Here is a 15,520-nt window from a genome sequence, read left to right on the forward strand (position 1 = left end):
ATTCCAGGCAACACAAAGACAGCCTGTCTCAAAAGCCAAAAGCAAAATTTACCAATCTCCTCTACATACTTTTGATCTCCACAACAACCCTGTACATATCTTCACTCTACAGATTAAAAGCTGGGCCCTAAAGGTCTTTCCCCAGAGGCCCCTGGATCTCCTTCCACACAGCAGAGCTCCCTTCCCTTTGTGAGCATTTGATGAGCATATCTTGTAACAATACACACATGAAAAAATGTATACTAAATCCACTTCAACACAGCCTACTCTTGAAGTTAATGAAAGCATGCTGGTCTCATTACTCCTCAAATGACAAACTGGCATTACAAGGTTAAAGGCATTCCTACAACCATCTAGACAAGGTTTCTGAATCAACCATGACAAGTTATTTATTGACCATTTCTAATACCAGCCACTTCTTATAGTTTAAGGGTCCACTCTCGCACCTTCACTTCTCTGTAGAGATGGAAATCTTCTGTAAATGGCCTCCCTATTCTACACCAACAAGCATCCTGGACCAGCATGAAGCCAGGTTCTGAATGTACAGATCTAAGCACCTCACCCACTCCTTGAAAACCCACGACTTCCACACATGGCTCCCATGACGGGGCCCATACTTGTACCAGGCTTTCTTTTCTTTTCTTTTCTTTTTTATTAAGAAAATTTTTACATTCATTTTATACACCAATCAACTATCCCTCTCCTCCCTCCTCCCACACCTCCAGCCTCCCCGGCAACCTGGCAAGGCCTAGACCCCCCCACAAAAAAAAGTCCCCTTGCCACATAATAATTAAACCACTAAACATATAGAATAGAGGTAGCAGGCTTCCTTTTGGACCACCAACCACTCTCAAATCATGACATGGAGACTTGATATTGGTTACAAATGCTCAGCCTTAACTTATGATCATTTCTGGCTCGCTCTTGTAACTTATATTAACCTGCTTCTCTTCATCTATGTTTTCCCTCGGAGATCTTTACCTTTCTTTCATTCTGTATGTCCTACTCCTTATCTAACTGGCTGGTGGCCACCTGGCTGGCCCCAGGCATCTATCTCCCTCTTATTTTTCCTCATTCTCTCCTCTTCTCTCCTGTCCCCTCTCTGTCTCTTCTTCTCCTACTTATTCTCTCTGCCTGCCAGCCCCACCTATCCCTTTCCTGCCCAACTATTGGCTATTCAGCTTTTTATTAGACCAATTAGGTGCCTTAATCTTTATATAATTAAACAAATGAGGCATAAACAAATGCAACACATCTTTACACTGATAAATACAGCATGAATAAATTAACACATCTTGGCCTAGTTAAAGTAATATTCCACAACATAAATATAACACATCTTTACATAGTCAAAGTAATATTCCATAACACATACTCCTGACTATTCCTAGTCAATCCCCACCACACACTCTTCATTCTGATTGTACTGAACAACCACCTCCTAAAACACTAGGAGCTTAAATGACTGGGCTTTTGTATCTATCCTTCAAAGTCAAACCACTCCCTCTGCCTGTGAGTGTGTGTGTGTGTGTGTGTGTGTGTGTGCAGTGTGCTCCCACTGTTGTAGCTATAGCACTTAGAAAACAAAACCCAGTTTCTGGGTCCTAAGCTAATAAAAACATACTCCTTAGGACCCAAATTTAAGGAAAGCAGGTCTTTTAGGCTATGAATGCTTCAGAGACAACAAATGTCTAAAAGCCTTGTAGATGTGCAAAACACATCCAAGAAACCAAGAACAACACTTGAGAAATAATCAGCAAGTACCTGGTCCTCGGGGATAAAATTTTCAAGGGATAAGATTTAGGTTCCCAGAAGGAGTGAACACATTAAGCACTCAAGCAGACCTACTAATGAAGACTAAGAATGATAGAAATCTAAGACAGTGCATCAGTGACTTCTTAAAACAGCTTATTAAAGGAGGACCCTGGAAAGAAGGTCAAGACATGCATATTGCTTGGTGTGTGAATGAAAAATGAGGACATGAGTCTCCTAGGCATGATTGAGGAGAAGGTTTTATTGTAGATATGAGAGAGAAAACATCCAGAGGCATCTGGAAGAGTCTACACTGAACCAGACCAGGAGAAAAGACTGGCAGTGGGGTGGGGGAAGACAAGAGAGTGTATGGGAACCAAGAGACCAAATGAGGAACCAGGAGCCAAGAGGACAGGTAGCCAAAATGTCTAGGTTATACAGGAAACAAAGAAACTGGGAGAAGCTCAAAGGCTGGAGAGGTGTGGGGTAGGGGCCAGGGTATGGCAGCCAGGGTGACTCTGTAACGGGTACCTGTGATGCTGCAGCCTGAGGACCAGCATCGCTTGGATGTGTTAACAGGCACCTCAGTTAGCCATCTGTCCTGGATTTGAGTCCTAACAGTGTGGTCTTACAGTAGACAGCCAGAAGACAAATACAATCAAGCTAGATGTGGACTTGGATCCAACATGACAAAAGAATCCTCATCACCAGTGCCAATGGCATGGGAATAAATAATGGCAATGCATTAACATCTACTGAGTTCTCTCTTGTTACATGTGCAGTGGGTCACTCTCCCTGTACCCCAAGAACATCAGAAGTGTAGAACAACCAGAACTTCCACACCAGTGAGCCAAAAGGAAAGGAGCTGGAATCCCTTAGGACAATCACCTCCTGATAAACTATCAGGGCTTTGAAGAGAATGTACATTCAGTTCACTGTAGAGTATGATGCTCTCACCCTCTGTATGCATCATGATGTAAGAAGGACTGAGATAGCTAACACAGAAAACAAACGAGTGTTTGAGAAAGCAGAACACAGCAGCATAGACTCACAGTGCTCCAAACCCTGGTATTGCATTTGAATCCCCAGTAGAACTAAATAAAATTAGACATCTTTATTAAAATAAAATAGCTACATTAAATAATATAAATAAATAAAACAGCTAAATAACTAAATAAAACTAGTTAGTTTTATTAACTAGTCCTATATACATTACTAGCCCAAGAGTCATCCATCTGAATTTCTAGGAATTTCTACTGTACACGTTTAGTTCCTTTCTCACTACTGTGATTAAATGTGTGGAGGAACAAGCTGAGGAAGGAAGCATTTATGTTGGTTTATGGTTTATGCTCTTCACAGTGGGAAGCTGGGACAGTGACAGCTAATTACATGATGCATCTAGAGGTAGAGAGAGCCCGCTGGAACCTGGCTGCTGTGGGAGCTATGAACCTCAAGGCCCATCCCACAACGACCCATTTTCCTCTCGCTAGACCCACCTCCTGAGGAAAATGCAATCTCCCACAACCGCCAATAGGGAAGAAGTGTTCCACAATAAGCTTAGGGGAGACACTTCCCATTCAAACAAGGGACTGTGAGAGTCTGATCAAGGCTGATTGTCACAGAATGCCTGGGGCAAAAGCTAGGTGCTCTTTATAAGGTTGACTGTGAGTACTCGGGTCCCTTAGTACTCCACGTGTCCTGGAAGCCAGCACCGATTTATTATTACCTGGCAGCTAGGTGGATATGCTCAATCTCAGGCCATAACCATGCCTCCCAGCCAACAATCAACATTTAAGAAGCCAGAGGTAGACACAGACAGCTCACTATCATTCCCTGGCAGCCTTCCACATTACTAGGTGGCCTTGGAGCACAGCCACGGGAGGAGCACATCACCACACTGCAGCATTCTTGGGCCCAGCTCTCTCTGCAAAGATCTTCATTCAACAGGTACAGGGACTCCAAGGCATACATTATTAACAAACCCTCAAGTGATTCACAGAGTTCACACTTTGAGAAGTGGTAGCTATGATAGCAAATCCAGGGACAAGACCAGAGTGACAATGCATTCAGGTAAGATTCGGAGGCCTGGAGAGTGGTGACAAAGAGGGATTGGGAACATGGAAATACAAATTCAAAAGGTAACTCTGAGTGAGAAACGGTTAAAACTTGGTGGCCACAAATAAGAAATAAGAAAGGAAAAGAGTTAAAATTCAAACTCCCTTCTTCCAAGAAAGCCCTTGCTGTAGCTAGAGCCGCCACCCTGACAAGCAACATGAAAAGATACCGGTAAGCCACGAGCCACGTGGCAAGATATAGATTTGTGGAAATGGGTTAATTTAAGATATAAGAACAATTAGCAAGAAGCCTGCCACGGCCATACAGTTTGTAAGCAATAGAAGTCTCTGTGTTTACTTGGTTGGGTCTGAGAGGCTGTGGGACTGGCGGATGACAGAGATTTGTCCTGACTGTGGGCAAGGCAGGAAAACTCAAGCTACACCTTGCTAAGAAGGAACACTGACGTTTTCTAAGACATCACTGATTTAGCCGCTGAGTCCCATTTGCAGAGAGTATGGAATAAGGTGGGGAGGTGTTTGGTTATCTCAACTCGCAGCGCTTAATGTATGACCCACAGCGGTTCCCACTAGCACGGGACTTCATACTCTCTGAAATGAAATGCAACAGTGATTTTCTGCCTATTTTCTATTTTCATTTTTATCTTCCTGTTCCACAACTTCAAAGCCTTGATAGGTTTGATCCATTTCATTTCTTCCCTCTTTGGGGCTAGGGGGGAATGCTCTATCTTAAATAGGAAAAGAAGGCACAAGCTCAATTTACTAATAAAGACATTAAGTCTCAAAATGAGAAGCAAAACTGCTTTTAAAATTCGCAGTCTGATTTAAAGAAACCACTTCTAGGAAGATCTGGAAGTCACAGTGGTGCAGGCTGAGGAATGACTTTGGTTAATTCTAGTCTTCTAATCCATTTAGCATTGAGGGAAAATTGACAAAGGCTGAGAAAAAAACTTAGACACTCTTAATTATAATGATAGTATCTAATGTCTGTTCATCAGCAAAAGTGATCCAGGAGTCCATCTAAAGAACTTGTGGCTTTTATTTCCCCAAAAGACCCAAGGTCTCATGTAGCAAGGATTCAGCAAACCCCGCAAGAGAGCTCAGGTTTCCCTGACTCCAGGTTCGGACACGAAAACACTGAACACATCGGCCAGAAGAGTAAGTGACATACAGAGGAATACCTTAGAAATCTCAACAGTGTCAAAGACAAAAGGTTGTGTTCGAAAGTGAACATATGAAACAACAGAGCACAGAAAGTATACGCCACTACCCCAGATAGCATGACCGGGATTCTAAACAGAAAAGCGTACAAAGTCGGCTTGCATATACTTCAAATATGAATTGATGTACAAATACTAGAGTAGGCAATTTATGATTACACAAGACATGTTTATAGGTAGTGAATTCCATCTTCCTTTAAAAGTCTTAGCCTTAAGTGAACACAAATATTTCCAAATCAAACAGGACCGGCACTGATAATTTCCATAAAGTTACTTCCTTCTCATTGGCAAAACACAACGCATTTTACTGTTTTAATAATAAATAAATAGCCGGGCGGTGGTGGCGCACGCCTTTAGTCCCAGCACTCGGGAGGCAGAGCCAGGCGGATCTCTGTGAGTTCAAGGCCAGCCTGGTCTCCAAAGCGAGTTCCAGGAACGGCGCAAAACTGCACAGAGAAACCTTGTCTCGAAAAACCAAAAAAAAAAAAAAGAATAAATAAATAAAGTATACAACCAAATAATGTGCTTCTGAGCACACAGAGGGGAATCATAAAACCTGGTGAATCAGTAGGGAAAGTGTGGAACCCAGGTCTCTTCAATATAGGAAGAGACACAAAGACAAGCATGGTGTGAGGATATGCACACACACACACACACACACACACACACACACACACACACACACACACACCCCTAAATATATAAATACAACCTTCTAGGTCCACATAAAGTTACTTATATGATATGATGGTAAGGACTGACACAAGACCTGGAGGATCCAAGATGCTTCTGAGCTGAAAGCTTCCTCCCTCAAGACTCGCTTTCATGGTATCAAAGGCACCATGCAAGCTTCCAAGAGAGGAAAGCAACCAATAGTCATATTCAGCTCTGATGCCTCTGAACGAAAACAATATCCAGCGTGGCACAGCAGCGATACCTAGACTGCAATAGTGGCACAGATGTCTCGGTGGTAAACAACAGCTAACTGGACGTCAGCCCCTCTCAACAAGAGGAAGCCATCTGGGACTAGAAACCCAGCCAACTTCCCAAGGCTAGCAAAGTCGTGGATCTTGAAGGAGAACCTACAAACATCGTTTACTATATCAGCATAATCCCTAACTATATTCTAACTAGTTATTCTTACACCCAAAGGTAAAAGTAGTCCTCACCCCTCATCAAAGAAATGTTTCCTTGCAACAGATGGAAACCATTACAGAAAATCACAGCTAATCAAATGCAGATTATCAAGTGACCATGTGGCTGGTGCCCAGAGCCAAGTGAAACATACGTCTACAACACAAGTCCTTCACCTAAGGCTCACGGATCACAGGGGAGGAGGAAGCAGAAAGACTGTGAGTCTTTAGTAATTTTTAACAAGCTTATTTTCTGATAAGCCACTCTAATGTTACGATAATGAAACCCCTTCCAATTGCAAACTGCCCCTGGGTATCACAAGATCTAGCTTATCTTTTAACTTAAATGATTCAGAAATCATGACACTTATTAACTATCTTACTTAATAGCACTGCCAAACAACCAACTATGATTTTTTAAATTCAGAATTTGTTCATTTTTAAAAAATTAATTATGAAGTCAAAATGAAAATGGGAGCACATGAAGAGACCTGAGGGTACAGAACCAGAATGATTCTCAGAATGAGCGGAAAGAGAAACTTCTGTTCTCTCTAAAGAATTGACAGGACTCAGGACATGTGAGGGCCTCTTCCCACGGATGTGCATTCGACTGTTGTATAAGCCTTCAGATCTGAACCCTTACAATTTGATCAACATGACTAACAAATAATTAGCTTCAAGCCCAAAGCACATGCAGGGAACTCAAGAATGATGTCCCTATGGGTAAAATCCTCAACAGTAACATTTAAGTTATACATACTTAGGACATTTCTGTAGATATCAAAGATGGGTGAGGAATGGAAAAGCAAGGTCTTCCAAAAACAGCATTTAACTTATTACATTAACTCATTTACATTAACATTTAATGTAAAACGACGGAGCACAACGAGGCTTGTGTAAGCATGTTAACAAAGCCAGAGCCACGATTACTATGAAGAGTGGGAATGAGGGCGGGGCAGTCACATAACTGGGCAGATGTGAATTGTTATAAAATCCTGGCTGGTATATCCCACCTCCTACCATGAACTCTCCAGCCCAGGGGCTGGGCTACACTTCCCCAGCTGCTCTCCTTATATAACCCAGCCATTTTATTATGAGCCCCTATTTTATTTACCTTTTGGCCTCTTGCCCTCTTGGCCACTGCTCCTGGTGCCCTTCTCTCTCTCTCTCTTTCCTCCCTCTTCTCAAATAGCCAGGTCTAGTCTGTTGGTCATGTCCATCGTGGACTCTCCCAGACGCCTCTGCCTCTGCCTGTATTCTCCCTTACAACTATAATAAAAAACCTCAACCCCTTAGGAGCAGCCACGTCCTCCTTCTATTTCTTTTTTCATTCAGTCATGATAATGCTGAGAAAATAAAAAGTATTTTTAAAGCACGGTCCACAACTGTTGTATACTGATGTAGTCTCAAAATTAATTCTACTTTAAAAATATACTCTTACTAAATGACTCTTGATTGCATTATAAAAGATCACCCACAGAGGAGTGATTTCTTCATGGGATTAAAGGTGGGGATCTTGAAATGGATGTAATTGTTACTAGTTTTGATTACTAGTAAGAGATGGAATGAAGGACTAAAGAAAACTAACAAATTCTTTCTTAGAAATGTCCTAATGGGCCGGGCGGTGGTGGCGCACGCCTTTAATCCCAGCACTCGGGAGGCAGAGCCAGGCGGATCTCTGTGAGTTCGAGGCCAGCCTGGGCTACCAAGTGAGCTCCAGGAAAGGCGCAAAGCTACACAGAGAAACCCTGTCTCGAAAAACCAAAAAAAAAAAAAAAAAAAAAAAAAAAAAAAAAAAAAAAAAGAAATGTCCTAATGGTAAATTATAGCTAGTGGCAAAAGATGAGCCCCCAACATAGATTTATAACCAAATATGTAAATAGTAAGCTTTGTAGTCTATGAAATGCAAATGTCATTAATTAAACTTACAAGAGACATTAATACACCTTTACATGCATTAAGGATTAATACAATCTAGCAGGATAAGGCTTTAAATGACTAGACTTTAGCAAGAGCTAAGAGTGTGTGTGTGTGTGTGTGTGTGTGTGTGTGTGTGTGTGTGTGTAATTAAAATTCCATCTACTTTCAGTATTGATGTCCTACTATTGGCAAAAAAATAAATCACAAGTAAATAACACAGCCTTACACTGACGAGAACTGGAGTAAGCTAACTGTAAGCAGTCTCTGTACTCACGAGCACTTTATTCCCGGAGACTTTCCTATTTAGAGCACCTTTTTAATTATAACGCATATTTAGGTGATTATAAATATTCTTAAGAATTAACCAGAAGCCTAGTTTAGAAAGTAGGAAAATGGTTTCAAAACCCCAAATTTCTGACTTTTTCTCCGGCTTTGATGGGATTCTGGTAATTAACATAGCACACAGTCACAGCTGCTTGCCTGGCTGTGTCCAAGCTTTTGCCTGAGATCAGCACGGGGACAACGCTCCCTGGGCTTGGCCCTTCAGCTTCTCTACGGTCACAGACCACTCTCTACTCTGCCTGCTTCCCAGTCTTCATCCCGGTATCTGTCAATCAGATCCCTTTTCCTTCCTTCTGAAGAAAGAAACAAGGGAGGTGGTGATGTATTGTGTACCCTAATAAACTTGCCTGAGGATCAGCAGCCAGCCAGCCACTAGATTAGACATAGAGGTCTTTGGGCAGTGGTAGCACACACCTTTAACCCCACCACTTGAGATCTCATGCCTTTGCTTGGGAAGCACACGCCTTTAATCCCAGGAGGTAATACGGTAGGGCAGAGAAAGGTATATAAGGCATGAGGAAACAGGCACTCGCTCTCTTTAGGCTGAGGATTTTGTAGAGGTAAGAACTAGTGGCTGGCTGTTCTGCTTCTCTGATCTTTCAGCTTTCGCCCTGATATCTGGCTCTGGGTTTTTTATCAAAAGACCATCTAAGATTCGAACAACAGGAGAAACACATGTTACTAGGAAACTGCTGCAGTTTCTCAGAGCTAGCTGCTGCTGCGAGGCTCCAACTGTCCTCCTGCTACAGGCTCACAGGATGAAACACTGCATAGCAACTAAGAACATGAACTCAGAAGACATGGGACTTGAGTTCAAATCCTGACCTTAAAAATTCCAGGGGTGACCTTGCATAAGTTAAGTTACTAAGCTCTGATGTACCTCAGATCCCCCTTCTAGTAAATACAATAGTTATGATGTCATGGTCAGACCCCGGTCTACTGTTAAATGAGTGCATCTGCAGCATTGGGTACAAAGCAGGGCAGGGCAAGAGACCCCTCCCCCAACGTAAGATGCTATTTGTGGAATAGGAAGGAAGTCACTTACCCTGATGCTGAAAACCACCTGCTTGCTGAAAACTTACCATTTTCTATTCCACTCACAACTGTTCTTTTGTCCTACCATCAACCTGACATTTCAAACTGGATACCCCACAAACACCTCACAAGTCGTGTGTTCAGATACAATCCTTGCCCTTCTCCATCAAACCTGCCCTGGTCCTCATCTGTACAGTCTCCTTGTCTCCTCCAGGAAGACCTCCCTGCTTCCCCTCACACCAAGGCCAATTCACCCCAAGGTCCACCAGTTTTTACCACAAAAAAAAAAAAAAAAAAAAAATGGAGCTGAAATCTACTCCCTCCTGCCATCTCCACAGCCAATGACTCTTGTAGGCCCTGGACAAGACCCACCTTGGGGGTAGGGCCTGCTTTATTTTCCAAGCACAGATTTCTCAGAATTAAAATGTAAGCATGGGCCTGTCTTGCTCAACACTCCTCAGGGGCTTCCCACTGCAACAGAAATAAACTCACTCCTGTTCCACATCTGGTCCGCAGGCCACCGTTCCCCCCTCATAGGGTGAGACCTGCTCCTTCCTCCCCCGTGCCCTTGGCTGCATCAAGAACCCATCCTCTCTTCCTCCACACAACTCTCACAGGCTCAGCTGACACAGATGCCACCGCTTCTCCACCCTCTGGCGAAGGTCAACTACAAGGCCGCTTCCCAAAGCCTTTCTTGGCTTTACTAAAGTGGATATTCCCCGGCTTTGGGATCTCCTTTGTTCATTTTGCTTCATGTTCCCCAACACAGAAGCCCTTTCCTTTCCTCCGATGCACTTACTACAAGGTGTAATGAACTAGTCATTTATTCTTACTTCCAGAGTGCAAACTCCACAGCAGTAGGCAGTAAAGGTTTCTTGTCCATCTTCTTCCCAGGATGCACCTGGCACAGCAGGCATTCAAATCGGGGAATACAAAGGAACCAGATGTACTATTTTACATGTATTATCTCACTTAGTCGTGTACTCTAACCAAAGCATCTACCATCCCCATCTTAAAGATAAGGAAATAATGGGAGGCGTTAGAGGAGAGCAGGAACAGGCTTCCAATGCAGGTCAGCTTCCACCACCTCACCCCCTGCTGGTCCACCCCAGTTCCCAGTACCCAGACTCAACTCTCTGCCTTCACGGGCTTCCTCCGTGTCCTGGCTAGTGCCAGGCTCTCATAAGCCATGTTTGGTATGCATGTTCAATAGGAATATTTCTCACTTTCAGCCCTGAACCAGAGCCCTCTCCCATGACCACAGCTTTCTTCCTTCTTTTGATAAAGGTCAGGATACAGGTGACTCTAAGCCTGTAGCTGTATCAGCAGTGGCAACTGACAGATCCAGTTCTGAAGACACTATAGAGATTAAGAGAAACTGTAGCAATTGGATAGTTCATGTGACCATTTCAAGGAAGTGGGTGGAGCAGAGTAGAAGGCTGAGTGGGTAAAGGTGCCTACCACCGGGCCTGCCAACCTGAGCTCTGGCCCAGGCACCCACTCAGTAGGAAAGAAATGATTACTGAAAGTTTTCCTCTAACATACAAACACTGTGGCACATGTACATGCACAAGCACATGCATATGTGTGTGCCTACACACACACACACACACACACACACACACACACACACACACACACATACACACAGAGTAAATAAATGAAAAAAATTAAATAAAAGGAGGGATATACATTTAGTTTCTGTAGGCTGCAGCCATGAAGGAATTCCATTTCCCAAAGTTGCCAATCTGCTTCTAGAAAGCTCAGTGGTTGTACAGGCCTTAGCTGGCATGCATGAAGCTCAATCCCCAGCATTTAAAATCCACTTCCTCCAATGTGCTTCCCCACTGGCATATTCCCAGGCCTAGACACACAATTAAGTGGTCTAATGTGTGGTTCATGGGATGTTTCAAGTTTTCTGATACTGCCAGTGTGTAGCTCAGGTTAAGAACCTCTGTTCTAAGCTGGGCGGTGGTGGTGCACACCTTTAATCCCAGCACTCGGGAGGCAGAACCAGGCAGGTCTCTGTGAGTTGGAGGTCAGCCTGGTCTACAGAGCGAGATCCAGGACAGGCACCAAAGCTACACAGAGACCCTGTCTCCAAAAAAAAAAAAAACCAAAAACAAAAACAAACAACAACAAAAAAAAACACAAAAGAATCACTGTTCTAATCCAGCTCTCTCATCTTACACAGGCCCAAACCAATGTCAAAAAGCTAAATATGTAGCTCAGAAACCAAAGGAGTTTGAAGCAGGCGTGGAAAGAAAGGCAGGAGACAGTAAGGAAGTCCTTGTTCAGTTCTCTTGCTATCATAAAATATCCCGACAAACAGCAGCACAGGGGAGGGAGAGGTCCACGTGACTTCAGATCCCAGGCTACAGCAGTCAACTCAAGAAGGGAAAGTGCCACGCTCATAGTCGGGAGAAGAGAGAGAACAAACACACAGATTCATCTTTGCTTGCCTGTTCTCACCAGCTGTCTCTGCTCTTAGACTGTTCAGGATACCTGCCTAGGCATGGAATGGTACAGCCCACAACTGGCTGGGTCTTCTTACCTCAGTCAACAGCCAAGATAATCCTCTACTGGCCAACCAGATCTAGATAATTCCTAACACTCTCTTCACAGGTAATTCTAAAGCAGTGTCAAATTGACAGCTGGAATCAACCAGCACAAAGGGAAAGGGTGGGGGGGCTTACTGAAAGGCAGTACTGACTGGTCTTTGCTAGTTAGTGTCCACTCTCCGCCTCTCTGCCTTGACCCCAGGCTATAGTTGCTTCAGCAGATCTGACAGTGGAAGGCACTATAAGCTGGAGTGTGAAAAGACTGTGTAGCTCCTCTCCGGTGCCCTTGGCTCTCTCGGCACAGCCGAGCACACACACCTCCTGACAAAGCCTTGGTTCTCCAAGCCTCACCTCACACCGATGAATACATTCCCACTGTTCAGTGTACCTCAATAGCTTAACAGATTTTGTAGGTTTCTCAAACCTATTAATGACTCTGAAAACAACTCAATTACTAATGCTTCCTGCCTGAACATGGAAATCTATGCAGCCACATCTATGTACTAGGGTACACTCTCCAAGGTGGGAGCACTTTAGAAGCAATGTATATTATTTACTGTGGTCAGGAAAGTTTGAGAAATAGTTTCAAGTTCTCCCTCCCCCACTGCCTCCGGTAGCTGGGAGCAACCAGATTGAAACTCCCAGAAATAAACATTTCAAGACCTCTTTGTCACCACTGAATAAGTAGTAACATCAATATATAAAAGAAAAGCATACATTCGTACTAAAAGGTCACCACTGCTCAACAGTGGAGAGGACAACCTTGCTAAGTGGTTTATCAGTGCCCAGCACACATGAAGAAAAACTAACCAGTTCTAACGTGCGCCACTATGATGGAGTTTCAAGTGAAGAATATTCATTCTTAAAGAGTAATAAAGCTACTTTGTCATAGCCCAATATATTTATTCTTAAACAGGAATAAAGCTACTTTGTCATAGCCTAATATGTAGCTGATAAAGCCGAGCAATTGCAGTTAATTCAAGCAACAAGTGATATGCAATGCCTCTCAACACGGAAGACAAAGGAGCCATTTTAAAGTTCCACACTGAAATACAAAGTTCACCCACTCTGGGAAGGTAAAGTCAGAGGAAATGAAGCAGCTTGTGAAGACACAGAAATGTCTGGAATCCCTCTGCCCGATGACAGCCTTCCTGATGCTTTGGCAACATGGTTCAAGAAAGGAATCACTACTACTTGAGCAGTAGTCTTGAGGGTACAGGGCCAGAACTGAACCAAGCACACCAGGTCTGATCGTTCTCTCCAGGTGCTGTGTGGCCTCACTGCAGATGTTCAACCAAGAGGACAAAGACTGTGGTGTCCCTCCAAACTCCACATGCCTGGTGACCTCTGTCCAGGGAAAACCTAAGACTGTGGTTCATCATGCTTCCACTTACAATGTCAAAAGAGCAACTCAAGAGAAATGCTATACTGCACAAACTATTTCTGCAAGGGCATTACTAAATCCAAATGAAAGCCATTCAATGTAAGAAAACCCAAAGGAAACTCACCATAAAATATGAAAAAAAGCAGTATCACTTAAAGTCAATTATTGTTTCACTTAAAGTCTATTATTGTCTCTCCTTGAAATAAAAACAATCCATCCACTACTTCACTTCAATTGTTGTTTATCCTAGCCATTCATGAAAGCTGGAGATCTATTCTGTCATGGGATTGGAAATCAGGATTATGCACTTGCTTTTATAATAGGAACTGATGCTGCTAAGTGATTTAGACACAAACCTGCATCGCCCACCGAATTTTTAGTTTTGCTCCTCAGGACATCCCTGAGTAAGTAGGGCATGGGCTATCCACGTAACAGAGAAAGCCCTCAAAGTGAGACATAAACCAAACTCAAGCTCTGTGCACTAGCTCTGAATGCCTTCAACCTCATCCACTGTACCACGCTGCCTCCCCAAGGTGAATTTAACCTGTACACCAGCCAGGTTCTCAAGCTAGCTACTGAAGGGAGGCATGACGAAAATAATGAATTTGCCTAATCCTGGCCCAACTATAAAAAGAGAAAATATCTTTGTAACAGTGCCAGCCTTCTTGCACCCACAAACACAAAATCATGCCTGGCTTTCAGTGACTAAGAGGTTATCCCCATAGGATGGCTGATTTTGCTGTATGGTTCATCTAACTCCAAATTCCAAGGCTCGAAGCACCCCCAAACACTTAAAGATCAACTAAGGAACAGTGAAAAGATAGTAACAAAATATCACCAGGAACTAAATAATTCAATAGGCAAAGCCTACTGTGGCAAAAGCATTATAGGATCTTAATGAGGGACTTGGAAAAAATTAGGCCTGCTAATCCAAACTTCTATAAACTTGCCCTATCAGACGAAGTCAATCAGAAAACGAACCCAGAAGGCGGTCCACACGTGAAGGCTTCAACTTTATTTCTTTTAGACAGTTACAACCCATCCATTTGGTGCATGGACAGAAGGAAGAGAGACGCCAGCAGGGAGCATCCAAAACACAACACAACCTGGAAAGTGACAGAACCACGAAGTGCCATCCTCAGTGTTTGTGGCCAAGAAGGAAAAAAGCACGCTAAAATTTAATTATAAGTTTGGCAACTTTCTAAGACAGGAACCTGAGTGTTTCGAGCTACAGGAATCGCTCCCATTCCTAAACAAGCCATCCTCCGAGATAGCGGCCACGCCAGAGGCAAAGAGTGCATGGACTGTCGCTGCAGGCTTTAGCCCGGTCTCCTCCGCGCGGACCAGCCCGCCCGCCGCCAGCCCAGCAGCTCATGATCTCCGGGCCATGTTTTTAAAAGCCCGGGTGGACAGCGGGGCGGAGGGTGAGCGGAGCTGGGCCCCCGGAAGGAGCGGGAGGAGCAGGGAGGAGGCAGGAGCGTCCCGGGAAAAGTCGGAGAGGGCTGCTAACTGGCTCACCTAGCAGCAGCGTGCTCCAGGTCCGGCCGCTCCCGCGCCGCAGGCCCAGCGCCCAGCGTAGCCCGGCCGCCAGGCGGCCCGCGAGGCCGTCCGGGGCGGGCGCAGCGGTCTCCGCGCGGGGCCCCTTCCTGCCCGCCGCACCTCTGCGCCCCGGCGACGGCGGCGCGCGCTCCGGCCCCGGCTCCCCGGCGCCCACCTCGGATGCCCCGCTCACTGGCGGCGGTGATGAGCGGGCCGGCCGGGGCGGCCTGGAAGCCGCGTCCCGGTGTTTGCTCCGCGCCTGCAGGACCATCTTAGCATAGTCGCGCCCGCTAGCTGCGCGCGCCCGGACAGGAGCCGGGATCCGCGGACTGGCGGTCGCTCACTCCGGCCGGCGAGGGCGGGCCGGGAGGCGGGGACAGCGCGGGCCGGGCGGCCGCTGCCTCCTGCTGGGCGGCCGGGAGGCGGCGCCGGACTCGCGCGCCTCCGCCGTTGCCGCTCTCGGGTTGCCACGGCGACAGCGGAACGCCGCGGGCCGGGGGCGGGGACAACCTGTGAGCGGCGCGGCCCCGCCCCTCCAGCGCGCGCGCCCAGGCGCGTGCGG

At 45.2% G+C, this 15,520-nt stretch overlaps 1 protein-coding gene across 2 annotated transcripts in view; it reads right to left on the bottom strand.

The window, feature by feature from the left end:
- Dpy19l1 (dpy-19 like C-mannosyltransferase 1) overlaps positions 1–15,313 on the bottom strand; it is a 100,559-nt gene extending 85,246 nt beyond the window's left edge. For both annotated transcript variants that reach the window (XM_042280572.2, XM_076575900.1), the window contains exon 1: positions 14,938–15,313. In XM_042280572.2, coding sequence (XP_042136506.2) covers positions 14,938–15,229 — 292 coding nt within the window. In that variant the 5' untranslated portion in view covers positions 15,230–15,313. The remainder of the gene's footprint in view (positions 1–14,937) is intronic.
- Positions 15,314–15,520: the final 207 nt, after the last annotated feature.

Source organism: Peromyscus maniculatus, chromosome 7 (assembly GCF_049852395.1).
Source record: "Peromyscus maniculatus bairdii isolate BWxNUB_F1_BW_parent chromosome 7, HU_Pman_BW_mat_3.1, whole genome shotgun sequence".
Taxonomy (NCBI): domain Eukaryota; kingdom Metazoa; phylum Chordata; class Mammalia; order Rodentia; family Cricetidae; genus Peromyscus; species Peromyscus maniculatus.